Raw genomic sequence first — 27113 nt, 5'->3', positions numbered from 1 at the left:
CCAAATTCACATTGTGCTTCAGTCAAGAAAAAAAAAAAAAAAAAAAAAAAAGCACAAGAAAGAGAAGGTGGTTTGTGGTACGTGGGAAGCTGAACTAAATGAGCAGGTGACCCCACCACCCCTGAAAGGCCAAGAATCAGTGGATGTTCCAAAAGAAAATATTTGGCTGGGGATGATTTAAGCGATCTTCAGAGAAACAGCAATGGAAAAGACAGAAACTTTCTGTATCATTGGTAAACAGCTGTTTCATCGAACAAACAAATCTTTATCACTTCATTGGAACAGTCTCAACCTGCTGGAATTCATTCTTCTCCAGTTGTACTGCCCAGTATTTCAAACTCTGACAAATCGATGGGTTTCACCAGAAGCAATAAAACCACAATATTTATAGAGTATATTGGAAATATTTTTTTTCTTCCCAAAATGCAATTAAACAAAACAAAACATTCAAAACATGAAAAAAGGTTTCAGTGTCCTTTGACAGTACCCATAGTACAATATTTACTCACATTATGAATTATATATAGATATTGTATATATATTAAATAAGTGCAATATTTAGTTATATTAGTCATATTTGCAGCATACTTTGAAACTAACATGTGCAAGATAACTCAGTAGTTAAATTACACAAATGAGGTTATACCTAAAGATACAACCCTGATTCTGCAAACCATTATTCACACTGGCTCTGTCTAATGAGTATCCCATAGATGTGGCTGCTTATGTGAGTTTACAGGCTAGCTTCAACAGCTCCAGCCTCTCTGACTTTAATTTTAATCTAAAACTCAGTTTTTGATAACTTCATGCTTATTTATTTCAGAACATAAGAAGTGAATATAATGATTCATCCTATGTTCCCAGTGTCTTAGTCCAAGGGTTAAATAGAGAAAAAGTACTTGAAATACTCTCTGAGAATACCACCATCTGGTGCTTAGACCACAATTACAGATGAGAGAGAAAAAGTAGACCACCTAAACTGTGGAACAAATCAATATTCTGACCACGAATTGTCTGTCATCAAGGAGCCACCAACCATTTGACTATTAATACCAACAATGCTCCGAATATCCTACATAATCATAATTGTAACAGGATGCCACAAAGAAGATAGCTTCTCATGGAGTCCCAGTGCACAGAAGTCCTAATTCACATAAGCTTGAAACAGCACAGGGAATTTCCAGATCTCACAGGAAGCCTGGGCAGACCACAGAGAACTCATTCAAAGCTCCCACTGTAAAACCACATTAATGAGCTGCAGTATGTTATGCTTGTTTCGGTTTTGTGAATGGTTTACCAGCAATCTTCTCCACGTAGAGCTAGCTTATCTGTTTTTTTTCTTCTTTTGCTTCATAGGAAGCAGTGGATAGGTATTGTAGAAGAGGAACTGGAGCAGCCAGAACTGAGGATGGGATCATCGCAGGACTTAGCAAACAAGAGTGATCAAACTGAACATTAATGTGTCTATTGCCAAACAGGCAAAACAGTCATGGAAGAAAAGGTACATATTCTTTCTTATCTCCCTCCATTTTCTATCTTTGATGATCATGCTAGAAATTCATTTCCACTTTGTGTCAAGATATAGATATCATGTGACTGACCTTGGTAAATGAGCACTCAGTATTCTACAAATTCAAGGTATTTCTTACCGTAAACGAGGACTGTTGTGTTAACTGATTTGATTGAGGGCCCACTCTTCACGTGGCAGGCATACTGGCCTTTATCAATATCACGCACTTTGTCAACAACTAGAATACTGTAAAAAATATTGGCTTCTGTATTCTTCTGGTCAATGCGCTGTGTTATGGAGCCTCTCTTCTTTGTCTATAAAAGCAAAAATGAACAAGAAAGAGCTTAATCAAATTTTTATGAATATTACGATTTTCATTTTACTGTTCTGCCACCAAACCTCCAAAAAATATATCCAGATCCCTTTGCACACGACAAACCTGAAAAAAAAATAATATTTCCAAAGAGTCAAAAATAAGAATGAGAAGTAACTTTATCTGGCAATTCATTCCTATCTCCATTCAAGTTGTAGAAGTATCCAAACTTGTTCTTTCCAGAGGAAGGTAATCAATTCTGCATGACCTACTATAGCAACATGCCCAGCTCCCCTCTGCTCCTGGTACAGCATCGTTCATAAAAGTCCTTGGAGCCAGCACATGAAGGGCAGAACACAGTTTGTTGCCTTGGTTCAGCGTCCACAGGCAGAAGATGTATAGAAGATGAGGGCATTAACATCAAAAGGGGAGAATTCTGAAAACACTATAGATGGAAAAGTGACTAGATTTGGCAAAGGAGTAGCAGGGTGGAACTGAAGATAATGTGAGCCTGAGGAGTTATTTCCTGCAACTCCCCCTCAGCCTTTGGCCTCAAAGTTTATTTAACCTAGGACATTGTTGTTGTCTTACAAACACTGAGCACCCTTCAGTTACCATCCAAATAAAACCCAAGCAGAATTTCACGTGTGGTGCTCAGCTATGGCTTGGTAACATAACAGTGACCAAACGTAAGATATTTGGAGCATTTCTTGTTGCTAGGTTGTTTACTTCTGCGATGAAAAAATGCCAAGGAAAATGGCTACAGTATGCAAGAAACGATTGCATTAATCTTCCTTATATAATGTAATCATAATTTCAGCTTGTGATTAGACACAATGAGTGACATAATAAATGATCTTGACTTGAATCACCAGCATAAATCAAACTGACATGAAAGGAATGGGAGTTGTAAACCTTAAACTAATGTCAAATTTCTTATCAGCTTTACACGGGCTCCCTGGCAGTTATTTTGTAAGCGACAAATATTTATGAGGATGCTCCCAATGTTGGGGGAGGAGAAGCACATTCAAGATATTCCTGTAGTTGTCAAAACAAGTGGATTGTTCATGTGACACTTAACAAATGAGATTTTGGCTAACTAAATCAAAATATCTTTTCTAAACATGCTTGAGTCGGGTGCCTGACTGTCTGCCAGTCTTTTAAATGTACGTGCTAAGAAAGACAGCCTCAACGAAAATTTTTTTGTCACGAGAGAGCCCCTGCCTGGGACTAGGTGATAAATTTCTATCATTTCCCCAGGTCAAAAAGAAGCTCCCAGGGATGAAACGTTTCCAGCGCTCGCTCATGGTTATGCAATATAGCAGAGTGCATTGTGTAAACTTGTTTACTTATTCAATAGAAAAAAAAAAAAAAAAAAAACAACCACAACTTAAAAGCCATGTCAGCAAGATTCACAACGGTGGAATGAGAAACACAGCAAGCATTTTGAGGTAGAATTCCTCCCAGGATGCTAGATGTAACGCGATCAATGGAAACCCTCACCCAATTTCTTCCTTTCATCCCTGGCACTCACCTGTCCAGGGTAAGTCCATGTCATCTGCACACGGGTGTTCCAGGCTGCCGTGACGGTACAGTTAATTGCCAGGCTGTCTCCTTTCAGCAACTTGACGAGGCGAGGGGTGCTCAACTGAACATCAAAAATTGTGTTGGCTGCATGTCACAGAGAGAAGGAAACATGAATAACATCACCAGGGCAGAGGGCTTTCTGAAAAATTTGGAGTGGAGAAGGCTACTTACTTTCTCGGTGCGTTAGGTACTTCGTGCTATACTTGTGCCCAGCAATGGTTGTCTCACAGCTCAGGAGCCCTATGAATCTGTAGGTTGCCTTGGGTATTCTGAAGCCTTTCGTGCTGTCCCAGATTATCGTCTTGCCATCAGGAATTAGGGCTTCTCCGGGAATCTGGAAGTGGCAAACACACTTCATAAAAACAACTTATCCTCATGCCACACTCTAATCAAAACAGCCTCATAAAAAGGAGTGAAAAAAAAAAACTTGAAAAAATGCCAATCAAAGTAGAAAGGATGATATTTAATTATGCAGATTTTTCAAGTCACGTTTTCGTCACAAAATAGAGGAAAAAACTGGGTGAAGAATGTGAATGTTTTATTTGTTTGCAAGATTTCATTATTTGTAACAGGATGTAATTTATGACACAATAGATTGACACTATCATTAGCCTCAGTGCTTGGGCTGCTATTCTGTTGGCTCCCAGTTGGCAGCTAAAGTGCTCATCTTAGAGAACCTTTGCAATTAAATGTCCCGGTGTTACCACAGAGATACAAATACACTTTTTTCAATGGAGGTGACAAATGGACTTGATATGCTGTCATTTGGTGGCTTTAACAAATTCCTGCCAGGATTCAAGCTGAGGCTTCTCATGTTTATGTTGTCTAAAGGACTAGATTGTTAAAAAAAAAAAAAAAAAAAAAAAAAAAAAAAAAGTGAAGCACATGGATGCTTATTCCAGAGCTGACAGATCACAGAGCACACGTCTCTAAGTCATTACATACAACATAAAGCACAAATTTTAAATCCGCAAGGCTACCTTGGGCACTTTTATTGAGAACTACAGATCATACTGAATGAGGAAAGTCTCACTACAGATCTCGACTACAGATTTTGAAAGGATGCCTTGAAACAAAGTATGTCAAATTTCCAGAGGAAAAGAATTCATCACATTTTAAAAAATTGGCACTTCTAGGTCCCTCAGAAGTTGAGAACCCAACAAGTAATTAGTGCACAATGATTAGATGTTTTATAAACTTATGACCTGAAATCTAAAATTTTTTTTCAGACTAAAGTTTTGCCATGTGGGATCAAGTGTCCACTTTGTCAGCAGAACAAGTGATATTTTATGTTGGCATCCTTTGAGTTTTAAGCCCCATTTTATAAAAAATAAAATAAAATAAATTAAAAAAAAAATGAAAAGCAAAGCATGACAGAGGCATTGAGGCCCAGGCAACACCTCTTTTATTTTACATCAATTCTCTTTTATCATTATTCAGCCTTATTGATAGAATAAATGCCACTGTTTGATAACACAGAGATCAACCATCAGTACAAATCCTGGCTGTGACTCTACTTTTATAAATCCCACTATTATTTTGAAAAAAAAAAAAATATTTTAAAGACACCTTATAGCAGAACTTGAGTGAATCAGTGCCCTAAGCAAAGAGCATTTCTATGCACTTCCATCCATGGGTCTACCTAAGCACCTCGCAGCCCATGACCTCTCTCTATGCTCCCAGCCTCACTGCACCCCTTTCATCTCCTCCTTACCCCTTTATTTGAGCAGAGGGCTGGTGTGCTGGCCAGCCCTCTCTCTTCCTACAGCCAAAGCCACTGCAGGTGGCTGCCAGTGGCAGGGGGAGGCGCAGATGCCTGGCAGCTTCCTGCACGGCTCAGCTTCTCCGAAACGCGGCACCCTCTGTGCTGCCTGCTCAGCACACACTGCGAGCTGCCCTTGGGATCACCTCCTCTCATCTCACACCATTTCCTCTGACAGAAATGCAAGGTGAATCAAATGGACAACAATTACAGAGAGCGTGAAAATGCTGTGGTAGAATTCCTCATCTTTACAACAGCTGATAAGATTTTATAATAAGCATGTAAATCACAAGGAAAGCCCACTACGTTATAGCGTTGCTGGCTACCATTCAACGATGTCTTGGACTCTAAGAGCTCTGTTGCCATTCCTGTCTCTAAATGAAACAAATATCCAAGCTTTGGTTTAACTAGTTCATAGTTATGCTTTCAAGAGCTTCAGCTGGATTTATCCTCTGCTGCTTTGTTAGAAGCTGAACTGCTTCATAGCATACTCCTTTATAGGTTTTCATATATAACAAGAAAAAAAAGAGTCAAGTCAGAGCCTAAACTGATGTTACCCAGGGAATAAATCAACTCCACATTAATAAGTTAATTGATGGATTACCAAATTTGTATTAGTCTTGCTCGAGGAAAGGAAAAGTAGCCAGAATACCCAGGAAGCGTATGGATCTTGGAAATAAAGTGCTTATAAATATGGTTTGCATATGATTTGCAACATAGAAAGCTGTCAGTTGTCTGTGTGTCCAGCAAGCTCACCTGCCCTGGAGGCAGACCCTTACCTGCACAGTTTACTTGCCTAACACCAAAAACCAGATAGAAGTACACCTGTGGCTTTGAGAATAAAAAGTTGCATGCACTCATGTGTAAAAGTGCAAACTGACACATTTCAGTTGCTGTAAGGAGAATTTTAGAAAACTGAAGTCCATACACTAGAAAAAGATCCTTATGGCATAGCTGTTCTCTGGCTAAGATACTGAAGATATAAAGGTACCAAACCAAGATACTACAACAAGTCCATTTCAGGGGGTAGAAATGCCAGGATTTTGTTTCAGGGCAAAGGCTGGGTGTTCACCCTCATGGCCCTTCACAGCTCAACCCTTCCTCCTTATGTCTGCTTCTTACCCAGCTCTCCTCCACGCTGCTCTCTTCTGCCACCCCACTGTTTCAGGTGACCTGTTTCCCACTCTTGGAGAAATATTTAGGGCTTTATTCCACCCTAAGCAGAGACACCAGCTTGTAGGCCACCACCTAGTGATATGGCATCATCACTGTGACTATTACTGCATGGATGGTACAGGACGAGGATGACAGAACCACACAGTAATTGAGGTTGGAAGGGACCTCTGGAGGTCACCTGGTCCACGCCAATACCAAGGCAGGGCCAAGCAGGTCAGGACCTTGTCAAAAAACTTGGGCATTTGGTCATCACAGACAGAAGCAGAAAATCCGTGAAGCAACTTTGTGCTGGAACAGCACCATCTCCATTGAAACAGCAGAGGATAAAACCAGCTGAAATAATAGGTTACAGATGGGTACCAGCAGATAGTGAGAGGCATTCAGAGAAGCAGTTTGTTGTGATGGCTGCAGTAAACTGGAATTTACTGTCTACATGCTTATCTGCATGAGCCACAACGCTGTGGCTCCCACAGCAGTGTTGAACTTCGTTTCTTTGAAACCTTCTTTGTTTCAAACTAGACTTCAGTTTCTCTTGGCACAGCCTGTGCCTCCTTCTTTGCTCAGCACTGGCCACTGAACCTTTTTGGTTCCAAGTGGCATTAACATAGTACTACCACCAGGTTTTGGGTCAAGACATATGGTCAAGAGTACATAGTCATGTTTTGGTTCCCCACATCTCCAAAGACAGATTGTGTTGGAAAGAGCCAGCTGAAAGTATAGCAAAAAATGTACATTAGGCACTGGAATATTAGGCACTGGAACAGGCTGCCCAGAGAATCACAGAATCGTCTAGGTTGGAAGAGACCTCCAAGATCACCCAGTCCAACCTCTTACCTACCACTAAGAAGTCCTCCACTAAACCATATCACTAAGCTCTACATCTAAACATCTCTTAAAGACCTCCAGGGATGGTGACTCAACCACTTCCCTGGGCAGCCCATTCCAACGCCTAACAACCCTTTCAGTAAAGAAGTTCTTCCTAATATCCAACCTAAACCTCCCCTGGCACAACTTTAGCCCATTCCCCCTCGTCCTGTCACCAGGCACATGGGAGAATAGACCAACCTCCACCTCACTACAGCCTCCTTTAAGGTACCTATAGAGAGCGATAAGGTCGCCCCTGAGCCTCCTCTTCTCAAGGCTGAACAATCCCAGCTCCCTCAGCCGCTCCTCGTAAGACTTGTTCTCCAGACCCCACACCAGCCTCGTCGCCCTTCTCTGGACTCTCTCGAGCACCTCGACGTCCTTCTTGTAGCAAGGGGCCCAAAACTGAACACAGTACTCGAGGTGAGGCCTCACCAGAGCCGAGTACAGGGGGACAATCACTTCCCTAGACCTGCTGGCCACACTGCTTCTTATACAAGCCAGGATGCTGTTGGCCTTCTTGGCCACCTGAGCACACTGCTGGCTCATATTCAGCCGACTATCAACCAGTACTCCCAAGTCCTTCTCTGCCAGGCAGCTTTCCAACCACTCATCTCCCAGCCTGTAGCGCTGCTTGGGGTTGTTGCGCCCCAGGTGCAGGACCCGGCACTTGGCCTTGTTGAACTTCATACAGTTGACCTCAGCCCATCGCTCCAGCCTATCCAGATCTTCCTGCAGAGCCTTCCTACCCTTGAGCAGATCGACACACGCACCTAACTTGGTGTCGTCTGCAAACTTACTGAGAGTGCACTCAATCCCCTCATTCAGATCATTGATAAAGATATTGAAGAGGACTGGCCCCAGCACTGAGCCCTGGGGGACTCCACTAGTGACCGGCCTCCAACTGGATTTGACTCCATTCACCACAACCTTTGGGCCCGGCTATCAAGCCAGTTTTTAACCCAATGAAGCGTACGCCAGTCCAAGCCACGAGCAGCCAGTTTTTTGAGGAGAATGTTGTGGGAAATGGTATCAAAAGCCTTACCGAAGTCAAGGTAGACCACATCCACAGCCTTCCCCTCATCCACTAAGCGTGTCACTTTGTCATAGAAGGAGATCAGGTTCATCAAGCAGGACCTGCCCTTCATAAACCCATGCTGACTGGGCCTGATCACCTGGTTGCCCTGTAAGTGCCGCGTGATGACACTCAAGATAATCTGCTCCATGAGCTTCCCTGGCACTGAGGACAAACTAACAGGCCTATAGTTCCCCAGGTCTACCCTCTGGCCCTTCTTGTAGATGGGCGTCACGTTTGCTAGCCGCCAGTTGACTGGGACCTCTCCTGATAGCCAGGACTGCCAATAAATGATGGAAAGTGGCTTGGCCAGCTCCTCCGCCAGTTCTCTCAGTACCCTCGGGTGGATCCCATCCAGCCCCATCGACTTGCGTACATCCAAGTGCTGTAGCAGGTCGCCAACCATTTCCTCGTGGATGGTGAGGGCCACATCCTGCTCCCCGTCCCCTTCCACCAGCTCAGGGTACTGGGTATCCAGAGAACAAGTGGTTTTGCCGCTAAAGACTGAGGCAAAGAAGGCATTAAGCACCTCAGCTTTTTCCTCATCCCTTGTAACTAAGTTTCCCCCCGCATCCAGTAAGAGATTCTCCTTAGTCCTCCTTTTGGTGTTGATGTATTTGTAAAAACATTTTTTGTTATCTTTAACTGCAGTAGCCAGATTGAGCTCCAGATGAGCTTTGACCCTTCTAATTTTGTCCCTGCACAGCCTCGCAACAGCCTTATAGTCCTCCTGAGTGGCCCGCCCTATTTTCCAAAGATTATAAACCCTCTTTTTTCTCCTAAGCTCGAACCACAACTCTCTGTTCAGCTAGGCCAGTCTTGTTCTGCTCCAGCTCGTCTTTGGGCACGTGGGTACAGACTGCTCCTGAGCCATTAAGATTTCCTTCTTGAAGAGTGACCAGCCTTCCTGGACTCCTCTGCCCTTGAGAACCACCTCCCAAGGGACTCTGCCAACCAGTGTCCTGAACAGCTCAAACTCAGCCCTCCGGAAGTCCAAGACAGCGGTTTTACTGATCCCCTTCCTGGCTTTGCCAAGAATAAAGAATTCTACCATTTCGTGGTCACTCTGCCCAAGACAGCTCCCAACCACCACATCTCCCACCAGTCCGTCACTGTTTGTGAACAGAAGGTCTAGCGGGGCACCTCCCCTGTTAGGCTCTCTAACCAGCTGTGTCAGGAAGCTATCTTCCACGCTCTCCAGAAACCTCCTAGACTGCTTCCTCTGGGCTGTGTTGTGCTTACAGGATATGTCTGGGAAGTTGAAGTCCCCCACGAGAACAAGCGCTGACGATTTTGCAACTTCTGCCAGCTGCCTGTAGAACTCCTCATCCGTCTCCTCATCCTGGTTCGGCGGTCTATAACAGACCCCCACCAGGATGCTTGCCTTGTTGGCCTTCCCACTGATCGTAACCCACAGAGACTCAACCTTATCATTCCCAGCCTCAAGTTCCACAACATCAAAACACTCTCTAACATAGAGAGCCACACCACCACCCCTTCTGTGCTGCCTGTCCCTTCTGAAGAGTCTATAGCCAGACATTGCAGCACTCCAGTCATGAGAGTGGTCCCACCATGTTTCCGTGATGAGAAGCTGTGGATGCCCCATCCCTGGAGGTGCTCAAGGCCAGGCTGGATGGGGCTTTGGGCAACCTGGTCTGGTGGGAGGTGTCCTTACCCATGGCAGGGGTTTGGGACTGGGTGGGCTTTAAGGTCCCTTCCAACCCAAACCATCCTGCGATTCTGTGATTCTATAATTAGAGTCTTGAATGGTTGCTTTTTCTTTCTTGTTTCCCTTTCCACCAGCTTGGGAAGGATGATGTGGCATTATTAAGAATCAGACTGTCCAGGTGTCTGGCTCTCAGCATCCTTGGGGTTCCTTTTTTATTATTATTTTTTAATCCTTTTATTTAGTACTGAAACGCATTTAGTTCTATTTCTATGAAGGGCATTGCTGATTTTATGACAGAGAATCCAAATGGGGAGTGAATAGAGGGATCAAATCATTGTACCAAAGGAAGATATTTTCTCTGTTTAGTAAGACAAGAGCAAACAAAGAACCAAGGGAAGTGCATACCTTAGTTGCAATAAATTTTATCATATTTTAGGGATCTTGAATGAGGTTGCCAGAATCATATTGATAGGGGTGATGGTTTCAAAGGCTCTGGATATCTTTCTATTAAATATTATAGCAAAATAATTAATTGATTTTACAGGTCATCATATGGTGAGGAATAGAAAGGGCCACCAGCTGTTGCAGATATAGATTGTAATAGGACCTGAAGGCTGGATTTCAAATAGGAATGAAAAGTTTTATCCTCATTTCCTTCCTGACTTTTAAGACTTTTTAGATGTTGCATATGATTACCATGCTATACCATACAATTTGTAGAGACGTTCAGCCTGGAAGTTAGAACAGCACGGTATCTCAAAAGGGTCGAGCAATGTAAAGATGCAGTTTTAGTAATAAAACCATGTGTAATGTTGAAAATGAATAATAAAACTTTCCCACACTGGTCCACTACTGCTAAGAACGTGCTTTTCACAAGAACAAAATGCTGGAGGCAGTATTCACGTGACTTTACCAATGAGTTCTTTGAGAAGAGAGATATTACAAAAAATATTCCATATTCTAATGGCTCTAAAGCTGGGTCTTTCTTTCCAGCTCCAGGGGACTGCATTATGGGGACACTGACTTCTTCCTTTATTGCTAAATGGAAAACACAGAATAGCTTTTGCCAGCTCTACAGAAGCAGTATGCCTGCAGCTGGGAAACGCATTTAACACATCTCTTAATTGCTATGAGAGCAAAAACTTGATGGAATCTTCATACATGGGTGTCACAGATGATAAATAAAGTAAGATATGATGTAATGCATTGTATTTTACATACTTCAGGAAATTCTGGGATGAATTAGGGAACACATTTCTTTTTCCTGGAATGCAAAACATGTAAGCAACCAATCCTTTCTTTCAAGACTTGGCTCCACCTCCTCTTTCTTCTTCCCAGATTACTACATCTGGTTTTGATGGTGTAAAGATGCATCATACACTGCAACCCCAAGCTAAAAGCAAGCCGATAATGAGAAAAGACAGTAGATATGCCTCAATCTCCTCCAAATAAGGAGAAAAGTTTGCTTTTACATTATTTCATAAGAAAGAATGCTGACGGGAATTTTCTCATTTAGGAATTGAATAAGCTGAGATTTCAGATGCAACACTACAATGTCCAGATAAGTTCTTGCTTTACATCCTGCACCTTATAAAAAGCCAAGCCTCATTTACTTTTGATTCTATAGCCACAGAATCTTGTGCATCATCCACCTCTGACACAGTTCTTGCTAGAAAATTGTGTGTGTGTGTTTGTGTATATACATGCAGATACATTTCTTAGGTCAGATTACTTTCCTTTCTCTGCATTTAGCTTGCTTCCATGTGATTTAGCAGCTGGAAACTGAGGTATAATCAGTATCAATGTTAGCAAAACACAATGTTAACAAAGGCTGGGTAAAATTTTTAAACCTCCATGTCAAGTTCAAACACGGGACCGAATCCATGGCTGGTGTAAATCTCTATGGTCAAAGAAGAATCAAAGTCTTTTATTGATCTGGATAAGCATTGCAAAATGATATTGTTTGGCAATTGCATGCTATTCTATAGAAAAAAAAAAATCTCTTCCTTATATCAAGGCTGAACATTTATGTTACTATGCACAGATTTCTGTTTGTTTCTGTTATAAACAAAACATCACTGGCACCTCTGCCTAATTTTTAAGCCAAACAAAGCAACTTTAAAAAAGAGGCACCTCTCTGTCTTGGTGCAAGATACTTTACTACATACATGAAGGCCAGTTAGCTCTCCAAGTAACTCTCAAGCAACTTAGGAAAGAAATGAAAACATGAAAAATGTTCCCAAAACATGAAAAATATCTAGATTTTCTGTAACTGCTCACACCATCTCAAACTCTGCGCAAGTTGCCCTACAAAGAGAAGCCATCCCCTGTCTGATAAGTGCATTTGTATGGAAAAATAGGCAGCAAAGTTGCTGGAGGGAGGGGTAACAGGCAAAGTCTTGAAGAAATGCCTTGTGCAGCCCCAGCACATCTCCAGGCTATTCCAGATAACAGGGGGAGAGGAAAGGGGAGGAAGAGCAGGGGAAGAAGTGGGAGGAAATCTCTTCTCCTAACAAGAAATTCCCTCCTGGGTCTCAGAAACCTTTCTCTTGAGACGTTAAACTTTAATAAAGATGAAACTTTAATGAAATGGTATGTAAAGCTTAAATTTCTTTAGAAAATTCAAATCCAGTGTAAGACATGAAGCTTCCAAGGTTGAAATATTTTTAAACACAGTGACACCTAGGAACCTCATTTAAAAACAACTAAATGGTTTAAATGTTCCAAAATCACCACAATAGCTGTAAACAAAACCAAACAAAAACAAAGAAGCAGCATCCATAACAGCAATAACACCTTCAGAGTATCCTCGGATCGCAGTACCTTTTTTAAAGTGACAGCAGTGTTTGGTGCTGTGACTCTGCATGGAATGATCATCTCTCTTCCCACAGTCATGTGTATTATTTTAGGTATATCACTGTTCATCTCGACAAATGGATTGCCTGTATCTGCAGGAAAAGAAAAAGAAAAGGTTAATTTCTGAAATTTTGCAAGAGTGTGTGGGAAATGGAATGATGCATACAGCTTCACTGATCAAGCCTATTTATAATGAAAGCTAAACATCATCCTCAAATTATTCCTTCGTTTACTTTCATCTAAACAACTTCAGTAGAATACCAAAAGCAGGAGTTTGGTACCTCCTTTAAATTCCAGGGCAGTTCAAGTACCTTTTTCTCATTACAGCATCATCTCTACTGCTGGGAGATGTGGTTTTATTTTCAGAACATTTCAGGAGAAGTAGTTATGGGATATGAGCTGAAATTCTCTTATCAGGAAACCCTTACACAGGACATGTTCCTGCCTTCAACAAGGAAATCGATGGGAAAAAAATATATGTTGACTTCACTAGGAGAAGGACTCTACTACGATTATTCAGCCATATTTTCAACCATGTACTCTCAGAAAAGGGACTAGCAAGAGTTAACTATTCTTCTCCTTCCTACTATCACAATACCTATATGTCTCTTTTGTAAATGACAAGGTAAATGAAAATGCCAGGAAAACATTCATTCTGTTCAACTCAATAACTAAAGCTTGGCAGAGTAATTTACCGTCTCTTGAACAATCTCTTTAACAAAGGGCATTGTCATAAATAGCTTGCGCTGGGAACAAGGAACATTGCTGCTGCTATTGTTTGAACCAGTTAACAAAGAGGGGCTCAAGCCACTGACTCAGGCTCCAAATCTTCTTTGCAGGTGTTGAGATCTGGAGGTTTGGTTTGACTCACAGTTCAGATAGACAACCTCCAAATTCACATAAGGTCTGGCTTTTAACTCCTGAAAAAGTGGAACATTTAGATCTCAATTCCATGCTTATCTACAGCTCCAATGTTTTTTCAGGCAAATCCTATTATTTTCACTAAGTCAAAAATCTTACAAGTAACAATGGAAATCTTTCTTGGAAAAGAAAGAAGTAAAGCTAGCAAGAATTGACCCTTTACAAAACCTTAAATTGTAGTGTTTTGCTAAAGCTCTGGTCCCAGAATTCTGCACGTTGACCTATGTTCACTCAAGTGGTTCTTTATATACATTGCTTTCGTTTCTCCTTCAGAAGTATGATCTCCACTTCCCAGTGTCATAAAACTGTTCTGCCCTTAAGATCCTTTTTATTATATGCAAAAATATTTTTGTTTGAGACATAAAACAGGAAATAAAGCAAATTCCACCCTAATTTATACTGGGGAGAATCCTAAGGACAAATATCTTAAATATACAAAAATGTACTGAAAAAGTTTTCCCAAAGAGGCTTAATGAATTTGTTACACAAATTTTCTCAAATGAAAGACTATCACAGCGTTTTACTTAATAATAGGAGTTAAATGTCCACCGAGATCGCAAAAGGAACTTATGAGTAATAGAGGATGCGCATGTAATAAAAAAAACCCTAAGAACTTGTTAGGCTAACATTTCCTTTGCCATACGATTCAAGGAAAGACCAAGAATGAACCTGTTTGTAGCATGGTGAAAAGAACCTTTTTTGTTTTTCAGGGGCTGCAGCCGTGGAAGAGGTGACCTGCCCCTTAACATCACCAGACAAACGGATTTACAACTCCCTGAAGACTTGTTCGTCTTTGTCACAAAATTAAGAGCTCCTGCCCAAAACCAGCAAGCTTTGCAAAGTAGTTTCCTGTATCATAATCTCGAGATCATTACAAGTGCGAGGAAGAGCTGCTCTGGAGATTACCGGTGCTGTCTGCAGACAGAGTGTCACCACTGACTGATGCCAACAACGAGGCCACGGGGGCTGTGCAGCTCAGACCTTGCAGGATTCCTGTCCATCCGAAGGCAGGGACAGGAAATGAGCACAAAACACCATGCTTAGGCTTTTTTTTTTTTCCTTCTTCTTCAATGGAAATTAGCATTTGCGCCTGAAGAAGTCAATGAAGTGCTGCATAAAAGTGGACAAAATGCCCCAGCTCCTCTTGGTAGGCTTCAAATCTTGGCGACAGCCTTCTTTGCTACGTTCCCTGCCATGGCATGCCAAGGCACCAGGACACCAAGGGCTGACTCCGTGCCCCCACAATTCGCGTGCAGAGCTCCCATTGACATCACCAGGGACTTCCGCCACGGACCGGAGGGCAATTGATGGCCCCAAGTGCTCCAAATGTCTTCCTGCTTTTGATTAAAAGGAATACGCATCATGTTTCCTAGCACAGTTTTGTTTTCATAATGAGTGTGGAGGCTTTTCCTGATTCCCTTTGATTTTATTCTCCTTCTGCCTTAATGGCCTTACGTGGATATTTTCGGTGCTTCAAGACCAGGATCTGTTCAAGCTGAACCCACAGCAGCACCAGGGCAGGGTATGCCAACAAAGTGGAATCCTTCTGCCCCTCAAATAACAACACTCTTTGCTTCTTTTTTCCTCTTTCCCTCACATCATAGCCATTGGCAGTGGCTGCTGCTACGTTTCCTCCCAATTCCTTTCTGAGGGGAGGTAAATGCCAGCCTTCCTTGACCAGCTGGCTGGGAGAACATCTAGGACGACCTAACCTCCCACCCCAGCAGTCTTTGAGCCAGCTTCACACACATTTGTGTTCAGAAAGCTCTACCTATAAGAGGAACATGGTACATTGACCAGTCTTGAAGACCACATCCAAGTCACACATTCAGCTTCATCAGGATTTGGAGTACAAGACCTGACTGAGCTGACCTTCCTTTTTTTGGTTTTGTTCATTTATTTGTTTTGTTTCAGAGCTGCTTGCAAGGGTAAGGAGGTGAAAGAGGGATTGCCAAAATGTTTGCGTATGCCAAAGGTTGCTTTAAAAGTCACTTTAGAATATTTTTAATTGTGCCTGGAATTAATGACTGTGTGCTGGTTTGACTGTGTTCCTTACAATATCTCTCACTTACAATCAACATGAAACCACAAAAAGAAGTCAAGAAATCAGAAAATCCGAAGGTCACTTGCTATATTGTTAAAGAACGTAAATAGCAGCTTTTTATTAAGCTGGTTGGCAGCCAGATACAAACTTGATAAGAGACTTAACACAAGCAATATTATGTCTGGTATCAGTAACCTGTCTAGGCTATTTATGGGTTTTGCACAAACAACTAAATAAGCCAACACTGAAAAGTCAGATTCAGAAAAGATGGGGAGCCTCATGCTTTTTTTCTACACACTTCAGCTACTGTTCTTGCCTTTTTTTTTTTTTTTTATAACTTGAACTATGTAAGTCAGAGTACTTATACATCTGCAGGAAGAAACATATCTGCAGGGAAGTGTGAGCTTCTTGAAATCTCTGCAAATTTGTCCAAAAAAGCTCTTCCAAAATACCTATACTTACACCTGGCTCACTATTAACTTTTTTTTTTTTTTTCATGCTAAAAGAGCCCAAACAGTCTTTTCCCCCATGCACATGCACTAAAGTACAGACGTGAACTTTGCTAAACCTAATGGGCCAACTGCCAAATTCCCCTTCCCTTTCCAGGGATTCACCCTGACTAATTACTGTTATCCTGGCTAAATTAATAGGCTTGTTCAAAAGTTACTCAAGGAGAGCTTTGCACACTGAGAGTGGATGTCACCTCACACATCTGAAACACATACATCCTTCTCTGAGCTATGTGGCCAAACAGTGTAGATACTGGAGAGCAGGGGTTTTCTGGCATGGGATTCATCTGACCTGGTTTAGACATCTGTTTGATGGTGAGATGAATCAAGCCCTAGGAAAGGCACCTATTCAACCTTCTCACATGTAGATGTCTATGTTCATTATGAAAAACAATCCCATTTTGCATGCATGGAAGCAAAACATCTTTCTGCAATAAGGGCTTTTCCACTCTTCCCTCTTCTTAGCCTGTAAAATAATTCTCTCTGAATACAAATGATTTCTAAATCTTGAAGGAAAACAAGAGCTATAAATTAATAAACACAGAAGTCAGGGAAAAAAAATAAAAAGGAGGGGAATACTTTATAACTGGAGCACATTCAGAGACAAAGCATTGCTAGCATAATTGTACAATGATTTCTAGGCAGGGTTTGTTTGTTTTCCTTTGAGGCTAGTTACACCATGCTATCATTGACGTAGGTCCATCACACATTTAAAAAGTGGTTAAAGCTCTTAAGAAAAAATACTTTAACCAGGAAATTCACAGTGCAGTAACTACTATGTTCAGAAAGTTATCTCTAGAACGGCTAACAGTCATTAGAAACACTTTTTTGGCTGTATCCCTCCTTCAGGATGGGTCATCTTGGAAATGTATTTCCATTACAGTGGCAGCTATAAGGCTTGGTGAGGAAACAGGACCTCAGAGAGCTGAGTGTGCAGCCTTTGATGCTGCCAAAGCTTCCATGCATGCTCTGCCCAACACAGTGAAGTGCGATGTGAAGTCCATATACACGCAATGACACTACTCGAAAGTACAGCAATTATAGGTGATTTACGTCAGAGGCTCTTAGAGGGTTCTGTTTTTTAACAGGAACCTCATTAGACACTAAAAACGTGTCCACATACTTGATACAGCTGTAACATAGTTTAATTCCAACTAGTTTCCTTTTCATAATAGAAGTGCTATCATACCAATGACTTTGAGAGCGTAAGCCAAAAAAGCACTGCTCATAAGTTAGAACTGTGCCAAAAACGAAGGCAGAGAAAAGGCACAAGAGAAAGAGTTTCCTAGGCCTTGTCAGGTTCATCTGTTGGTACATTACGTCTGAAGAAGAAGAAGAAAAAGGAAAAAGAAGAAAAAATTCTCCTTTACTGTTAGCTTTCCACATATTTTGTCTTCCTAGTGTTTTAATCAGATTTCTTTTGACTTTGAAGCTTCTTAGATCTTAGAGACCCTTTCAGGTAACTCTTTTAATGCCCTCCCTGTTCTGCAAAATGGTACCTTTGGTGTTTCAGGAGTCAGTCTATTAAAGCTAGACTTTAAATCTATGTCAGTTCTGGGGCTGGATACAGCTAGCTGTCAACAACTGGACCTCCCAAGGAGACATCATACTTCCAGCACTTGCTGGATACAACTCTAGAGTTTGAAAGTGCACTTGAATCCCCGGATGTTTTGGCATTTCAAAAGCTTACATTTTGAAGCATTCAATGATGCTAAAGCCCTTCATTTTGGGCTGTCATTTTGGAGAAATGACATTTGGAGACATTTTCGTTTTGGAGAAAAAAGGTACTTTTTTCTCTCTGTTAAGTATGGAAAGAGAACAGAAAACTGACTTAGCACAAAGGTCTGTTTTTAAAACAGAATGTTTTAAATGGTGATCATTTGAAGAACCAGTAAATGTATCACTTTACAACGAAAAGTGTGTGGTCAGATGATATGCACCATGGGAGTGTGAGGAGAGACAAGGAGAAGGAGAACTGCGGCTAAGCAATGGGCTAATACCTAAAGTCAAGTACAACTTCATTTAGAGAAAAATTCTCTGCTGCAGAAGAACTAAAACATTGTTCTTGTATATTAATAGCTGAAAGCTATCTTCATCACAGGAAATAGCAATGTTTAAACTCGAATCCAATTTTGTTTAAATTCCCACAAAAATCTAAGCTTGTTATATTAATGTAATTGAACTTATTTGCTTTTCTCTGTTGTACCATGGGAACAGGTGATCAAAGGCAAAGGAAGAAAGAGATGAGAGTAGAGAATGAAGAGGCCTGCACATTCTTGAAGACGAAAGAAAATGAATGAGCTCCAGCAACTGGATAAGAGTGTCTTGGAGCTACCGGAACAAAGGCAGACAGAAAGAAAAGCCTTAGGACTGTCCCTAGGGAAGTCTGTGTAGGTTTCAAAATAGCCTGCTGATAGTCTGGTGTTTCTTAAATGTCTTTATTCCATAATGATCTCTCTCCAAGCAGAAAATTCCCTGCGTCTTACTCCAATGTATGCAGTCACTATTCATTACAAATCTTTCCATTTAACTTCCAGGCTGCAATTGTGTAACAAAACAGTTCTGGGTCTGCGACAGTGGATAAATTGGCAAAGAGGCATATGCTTCAACTCAGATTTTTCCCATGGCTCATGGTGGAAGTCAGGACATCAGTTTTCTTAGAGCAAAGTCCAAGGCTCTTGAGAGAATTCATTTCCCTCGCTTGATGTCTCAATTCCTGAGCTGTGTGTGGTCAAGAGTTGCTGCAGGGCACACTGCACACTCACTCCCCTGTGCAACTCAGCAGTGACCTCTCCAGCTGAAAGAAGGGTGGTGTTAGGACTAGCTCCTGAAAGAAAAGTCACCAGCCTGCAAGTTCTTGAGCACCCAAACTCCACATTTCAGAAATGCTTTAAATCGTCCAGGGGACCTTGAGATTTGCAGTCTCCTTCTCATCATCTTGCATCTTATTTTTACCTGTAGAAGCTCATCTTCTACAATAGCATGCTCTCATTTCAAAACCAAAGGACTTACTGGGTTTATTAATTCTTTATTTATTTAATTAATTTTATCCAGTTCATTTTCAGTATCACTCTAATTACGGAAATGAATATCATTTTTGAAACAATAAGTGATGACTTCCTGTACAAACAATATCAGCTTTCCTGATTTGGATTCTGTGTTTGTAAATAGTAACTATTTGTTCTCATCTGCAGCATACTAAGACATGGGAAACAGGCACCTTGGTGATCCACATGCAGCTAATATGGGAAATGGACTGACACAACGTCCTGCTACAGGAAACAATACAAAACTGGGAGGGATTCAAATTTTACAAATGTTTATTTCCTAAGCACCCACAAATCCCTTTAAGATAAAACTAAACTCAAGAAAGTTAGTCTTGACAGAGCGTTTTCTTTTCTCATTTTCACCCCACTCAAACCAGGTAATCAAAGTCCTGTGTGTTCACAGAAACATTAACTTATTTTAAGAGATTCCTTATGTATTTTCTTTCCAATGCTAGTGCTACACTGATCAGAAAGTATGAGTTTCGGTACTCTGAATCTTGTTTCTTTTCAATCTACTCGATATTTCTTCCTGAAGTTGTAAAATTTTGAAGGACCAATACACCTTTCCTCATCTTGGGACAGAGTGACACTTTCAACTGTCCATATATGAGCAGCTACATCACAGCCTCCCTTGTCATCAGTAGATTACCATACTTTTATATGTCCTTAGTAGGACACAATCAACATTTAACTGTTAAGAAATTGGCTTTCAAACAAAAAGATTGTCAAATTCTGAAAATTAAGAAGCTGAAGACGTCTAAGCTTAATACAGGATTATCCCTTTTTGGCAAGTCAAGTAGGATGAAAAACACAGTCTAAGCCTATTTCAACACCAACATCAACATTTAATAACTGTCCTTGAAAAATCAACATAATTAAGGCACTCAGGCACTTTATCTTATCTTTAACTGATTTGGGGGAAGGTAGGGGTTGACCAAAAACTATTCTCTAATGACTTGCTTCTTTTCTGACATGTGAGTTAGGCAGATTAGCCGATTCACATATATCTGATTAAGGCTATCTGTCAGGTGCAAAGAAGCCACATACAGCTCAGGAAGCAGTGAAGAGTTAGGACGACTGATTGTGTCTTCCATTTGCAATAATTCAGGATCCAGAAAAATTAGCACTTCAAACGGGAAAGAGACCAAGGGAACATGAAGGAATCTCATATAATATATCCTACAGAAGGTTTAGCAGAGAGGTTCTCGGTCAAGTTCACTATCATCCTTGCTCTTCTCGTGTGGTGAACAGAGAGGACTGTGGGTAGATCTCAGCTAAAGATGTGATCCAAGATGATAGGTTCAAGAAGGTCCCAGGATGGGAAACTCAAAAAAAGTCATCCAAGCACATTGTAATTTTTCCTAGGCAGTGGTAAATGTTGATTGCTAAGTTAATAACCTGCTACTTCCATCACGCTTCCTTGTATGCACCAGTAGTTGGATATCCAGAGGATTACAGGTAAATAGCTGGGTGAGGAAAATACTCTGTGGCGTATTCCAGATGAAGCAAAGTTGGATGAACAGCATGAATTGTTCAATAATTCTCAGTAAGGCAACACAAATAATGGGAGAGCTATTTTATTTTCTGTCACCGCAGTGAAAGGTCCACTTCATTCTGTTTTTCCATAGCACCAGTCCCACTCTTTGTGTCACAGAATGAAAACAAAGGCTAATTCACTCTGATGAGAACTCATTAGAAGCAGCAGACGCATCATTTGGAAAAGTTCCAGTTGCACATTCTCTCTAACACAGGCTTCCAAAATCTGTGAATCCTGATACCTCACAGTAACCTATTAACTTTCTGCTGTAAAAATCAAGACAAGCTATAATACAAAATTGAATGAAAAACCTAAAGGGTTTATAATTTCTTCCCTTATTATTGTTTTTATTGAGCTGTTTTGAGAAGAATCTGATTGATATCCTGGAAGAAAACAGGATCAAAAAGTAATTTCTGTTATAGCCTAACTGACCTAATTCCAGCATTTCCCATATATTGCACAGTACTTGTTTGCTGAAGACAATTCTGTATTTGGTTTGAATCCAATTATTCTAGATTTTTACAATTGGTGTAACATGAACTGCAGAGTACTTTTATGAATGTGACTTGCATGCAAATATTAATTTTCTACAGCATGAGAAAATTCAGTGATCTAGCAAGACAGTTTTGGTGTCCATCAGCTGTCTGGAAATGTACAGTCTTATACAGACAGGTTGAAGTGGACGTTGCACCAGAAAAATGGTTTTCATCAGTCATCGTTGGATTAAGATATGATTTCTATAATACCCATTACACAAAGTCACTTCTAGTCTACTTCTATGTGGAGTTCTAGTTACTCCAGGGGACTGGCTGGATTTGGTCTTTTTCCTTCTTCATTTTTTTTTTTTTTTTGTAACAGAGAAAACACTAGCATTTGCATTTGGAAGCTCTGAGAAAGCAGGTTTTATACATAAATTGGTAAATTAACATGACATTTTCCAAGGACGAAAATATCATTCAAAACCCTGTATTTAACCACAGCTGATGTTCATTTTTATCCATTTTGCTGTACTGAAATGAAAGTACCAAGAAGTGTTAAAAAACACGATCTTACCATTAATAAATACGTAGACCGTAGATTCCTTCTTCTTTTTCGCTGCACTTGTTGGGTATTTGCAGCTATAGTTTCCAGTGTCACTTGCTTGAGTTCTGCTCAAGGTCAGACTGCTGCAGGACTGCTTCCCATTCCTTCCACAGGCATACTTAATTACTTTCAGCCTTTTGCTGTCCTTACTTAGAGTTTCAGGCAAAGACCATGAATGAACCATTTCCCCCCTGCAAATACAGATAAGGAAGCAGAAACAATTATGTTGGGCTGCAATTATATAGCTCCAGTTCCCAAGCTTTCTTTTTTATTATATCAGGCTATTTCTGGGGCTCTCTTTTATCTTGTTTTCCAAAAACAACAACAGAAACAACAAAGAACTACTAAACAATTGCCATTGAAGTTCACTCCCCACCTTTCCCCACAACATAAGGTTTCATTTTTTTCTAATTTCAGTTACTTTTTTTTTTTTTTTTTTTTTTTTTTTTGTATCAGGTGTATGAATTCCCAGCCAAATTATCAGAAGCCAGCTCAGCTGGTTACCTGCATGTGAGATTTAAAGTCTGGCCTGCTTGAACAACATGCTGTGTGCCATTTATGCTCAGCTCAGGAACTTTTAATTTTGATCCTGAACTAGATCCTAGAAAAACAAAGAAGAAAGTCATTAACAATGACGAATCATCCAGCTCCCAATCTGCTCACATTTATGATGTTATACTGGAAGGAGAAAGCAAAGCAAAGGCATGCCCCCCTCACCACACATACACCTTTTCTCTGGGCAAAATCCTGCTGTCCTGACTCAGGGCTGATATCCTTTCTAATGAGAATTACTCAGGAAATAAAGAAGAAATGGAAGCCATGCAAGTTTTGGTCAACAACATTGCTCTCAAGTTGTTCGCTGAGTGTACCATGAAGCTCAGGACCTTGTGGCTGCACACCTAGCCAGGGAAGTGTGTCCTGCAGCACTGCTGCTGCATTTCCTTAGGAAGCACTACCATGGCAGCCGCTTGAATGGGAAGGGCAAAAGACAGACACAATCACAGCAAGAGCCACATATTGACCTCTGAGATACAGAACTCTCACTCAGAAAACTCACTGCAAAGCTGGAACTGCTTTGGAAGGAGGCAAAGTGGATTCAGGACCTTCCCTTCCTGACCAAAGCACTGTTACCTAAAGTCTCTCATTAGCTTCAGGCTTCCCTATGGTAAAGTGGTGTCAAAAGGCAACTGGACAGCTCTGCAGTAAATTTTAAGTAAAACTTCAAGGCACCCTCCAGATCAGACCCATTGCTTATTGGGGCCAACAAGGCCCCAGTCATGGCCAGACCATTCTGGTGTGATGGGTGACACCCTGGGTACCCAGTATAATGCAGGGTGGCTTAGGATGTTTGAAACATTGAGGCAGGTTTATCACAAGTGATGTGAAGGCAATTTTTAGGAAGTCTATGAAAAAGCATCATGGTCAGAAGTCTAAAGGACCACAGGACCTTTCCTTGCATTAAACCAGCAAGTGCTAGAAAGGCGTAATGTCTTATCTTTGCACCATAACGGGCTATGGCCAGAAAAGCTTTTGTGTCAAGCAGACAGAAAGGCATGCCTTAGAGAAGAAACAGTCCTTGATCCCACTGCCCTCGCACCAACAGCAAAGTGTTCCAGAAGCGAGGAACATAAGAAAATATTTTGAAACATTGAAAACCAGTTTAAGTCTAAATCTGAACCCCAAATGCAATTTGTGAAGATTTGAGTATTGTGAGAGAAGATCAAGGAGTGCCCCAGATCACTTTACTCCAAGAGAAAGTATTTCATTGTCAACATATGAGAGAAGCAGCATCGTGTAAACAAGGGTACTGCGGATTTTCCCCTACAACGCAGTCAAGCACAGTTTGAGTTTAGTTATTTTAAGCACTTCTAAGAGATGCCTACCACAGCTGAATATGAACAGCTGTATGTACCAAACACAGTAGACATCACTAATCCTTGTGTGGCTGCTATGAATCACCTTTGGAAAGGCCTCTCTCTTTTCATTGACTGTAGAAGGAACTTTGAGACACCACCTCTGGCTGCGGTGAGCAACTAAATTTTGAGTGTATAAACTTTCCCAAGTCAGTTACTCCAAATTCAGCAGCTTTCACCCTGCAGTATATGCATCTGAGGACATATCTGAAGATACGTCTATTGCTGAATGTCAAAACTTTGTCCTGAGATGTGAACTCGTTCAGTCCAAGAAAGGCCAAGTCTACATTTTTGGAGAGAGATGCTAAAACTATGAAGACTTGGTACAAAAGGTAAGGAAGCACGGCCCTCATCTGCTCTTACTTAACTTTTTTGGAAGCGTCAGCTGTGCTCCATTTGTCAGTAAGTATTTCCTACTGTGGCTGTGGCTGTCATGCTGCTCCTGTATGTACTAACATCCATGCTTGTACAAAAGAAGATTTAAAGAGTACACTTAAACATAGATGTAAACTAAGTTATAGCTCACTTGAACAGGCTTCAAGCAAGAGCAAAACAAGTTTTCAGAACAAAGCAATTCTTTGAACTTCACCACAAATATAACAGAAACTGAATGCTGATACTGTACAAATACACAGACTTCCTCTGTGATTTGTCTAGACAATCATACTTTTAACTAGAAATTATATACTCTTCCCACTGCTAACAGGGGAGAAAAAAAGACAGCAAATCTTTGAAGAACAATTTGTTATGTGATATATTCCAAGCACATGTTTTTCTCACCTACCATTTAAGGATCTCAACTCTGAAGTGTTGGGTCTGCCAAACAGTGCATTGTGTTTTTAGGGGATGGTCTCTTGTAGATGCATACGGTCTATGAGCCTACTGAGTTTCAGTTCTGTAATAATGTCCCTAAAGGTAAACACTGGGAACTTAAGATAAGACGTTACAAGAGCTCAGGCAGCTTCAGGCTCTTTGGTTGACAGGGTTTGTGAGTGCCCTCCAACTAAGCTATCCGACATGAAACTACCACATTCCTGCATTTCCTTTATACTTCTCTTGTCATCCTAGCATTGGAGGCTGAGAATCTCTGAGCTGAGTGCTCGGCTTTGCTCAACATCACTAGTAGCACCCTGCCCAGGAGCAAAGTCAGCCAGGCACCAGCATGACCATGCCTGAGCCGTGCTGGGAGCAGAAGACCAGCCCTGGGAGTGTGGGCTGCTGTTGTGTCCAAAGTCTGCCAAAGGTGAATGGCAAGAAAACATTATAACGGTTACAGACTTCTCTCTTGGTAACTCTACGTTGATATAAGACGTCCACGTGAAAATCTCAAGATGAGTCTTAAATTAAGCATACAGAACAAGACAGCCTGGTAGTGTGCATGTCAGAAGACCTGCCTTAGAGTTATTAAAATCGAATGAAAAGAAAAAAAAAAATCTTTTCACCCCCATCCTGTAGGCAAAAAAGAAAGCAAGATATGCTGGATAAATATTGAAGCTTTTGCCCTTTTACACGTATTACGTGTATCTAAAAGACACCACAGTATTTGTAAATATTATGGGTGGGATCGTAAGGAGTGCTTAGTGTTTGTCTAACTTTGCTCCCATTGATATAAGCTGGAGTTTCACCATGGATTTCGAGCACATTTTAGACACAACTCCAGTACTTAATCATATCAATATTCAAGACCTAGCATCAGTGCTTTTGGCATGACATATCAGATTTGTTATACGTTCATTCATTTAGTTTTCCACTGACAAAAATCTGAAGTAAAAGATCTTATTTCTGGCCAATAGTAGTTCTTTTGCAAGTATGCTGGACAGTATTTTTACCAGCAAAGATGCTAGGTCTGAAGTAAAATAGCTTTATTTGACATCCTATCTATTCATGGGTTATTAGCTTCCTTAAATTTTTAAATGCTACAAAACTGATGCACAGTACAAATGCAATGGAGTTTGACATGCTTACCAGAAAAGAAAAAGAAAGGAGAATAGCAAGGAAATTCCTACTGTCAATATTTAGAAGTGGGTTATACCTTCTCTGAGTCTTCTCTGGGCGTTTTACTTGACACTGTCTTTTCTGAAGGGTCATGGCTCAACAGGACATGTTCACTTATCATTATGCCTGTCACTAGGCGACCATCAGCAACCTACCCTCACACTGACCTACATTGGGGGGTGCAACTTCTTTTCGTGTGATAACAGAGAACTAATTAATCCTGATAACTGAGGAATCTCCTCCCATAGGGGAAGGGGTGATTTTTTTTGCATATTATATTTGTTTCGGAAGGCTTATTAGATACGTGTGAAAGTTAGACAATAGGCTTGCTTAATTAATAAGCAAACATCAATTTAGACTGCAGAAGTTAGTCTATATAAAATGAGGGAAGGAAAAATAATATTTTCAGAAAGCAGAGGGAATAACCTGTAATTTGCTAAGGACCAAAATAACAAACTTTCTTTAATTATTTTCTGCCTTGCAATAAAAGGCAGTGTTTTTCCTGAATTAAGTAAACAAATTCTAATTATTTGTTAACCAAAACCACTGATTACAAGTAATTAAAAAAAAGATAAAATAAGTGAACCTGTATATATTTTCCCAGTATGATGTGTGAGTTCATTTCTGCAGATAACCAAGTAACCATGCATATGTGATGTACCTTCCACTAAACCTTGGTTTCTCTTAAAGGGATAGATCTGCTGAACTCAAAATCAGGCCCATGTTCTGAATTGTTACCTCTGTTCTGATTTTTCCAGCTTCTACTTTTGAATTTCCTTTTAAAACTTAAAATTTCTGCTACCTTTGGCTAAAGAAAGTAAACCCAAAATCTAGCTCTATGTCTTAATTTAAAGACAAATACTACATTACAAGTTATTAGAAACTGCCTTGAGGTTAACACGTTTGGTGGTCTTTAACTTATTTTTCATAATTTGAGGCTAAGTGATTTTCCAGCCACTCCAGATATCCTGAACATGTTGACTGATCTTTTTTCCCCTGCACTACGAGATGTTAAGGAGAATGATCAGTTTATCTTTGCAACTTCAGTGTATACAAGGAGTCTGACCTTCTGGGTTTAAAGTGCCATCTGTGGGCAATAAAGTTATCCATCAAGAAGTAATTGTTTCGGTCATTGTTGAGGTTGCACGTGTGTTGAAGCTTGTTAAACATAACTGATCCTTTGTAATTTTTACCAACAAATATAATTTCCTTCTTTCAAGCACATTCAGCAAAAATGTCTTTTGTATAGGAC

At 40.7% G+C, this 27113-nt stretch overlaps 1 protein-coding gene across 1 annotated transcript in view; it reads right to left on the bottom strand.

Annotated features, from left to right (window-relative positions):
* FLT1 (fms related receptor tyrosine kinase 1) overlaps positions 1-27113 on the bottom strand; it is a 114494-nt gene that overhangs the window by 77008 nt on the left and 10373 nt on the right. The window contains exons 2-7 of the mRNA XM_040543904.1: positions 22458-22554; positions 21924-22144; positions 12780-12904; positions 3582-3744; positions 3358-3494; positions 1650-1824 (exon numbers count right to left, since the gene is read on the bottom strand). Coding sequence (XP_040399838.1) covers positions 1650-1824; positions 3358-3494; positions 3582-3744; positions 12780-12904; positions 21924-22144; positions 22458-22554 — 918 coding nt within the window. The remainder of the gene's footprint in view (positions 1-1649; positions 1825-3357; positions 3495-3581; positions 3745-12779; positions 12905-21923; positions 22145-22457; positions 22555-27113) is intronic.

Source organism: Cygnus olor, chromosome 1 (assembly GCF_009769625.2).
Source record: "Cygnus olor isolate bCygOlo1 chromosome 1, bCygOlo1.pri.v2, whole genome shotgun sequence".
Lineage (NCBI taxonomy): Eukaryota > Metazoa > Chordata > Aves > Anseriformes > Anatidae > Cygnus > Cygnus olor.
The sequence above is the reverse complement of the archived record's forward strand: the minus strand, read 5'-3'. Positions and strand labels throughout refer to the sequence as shown.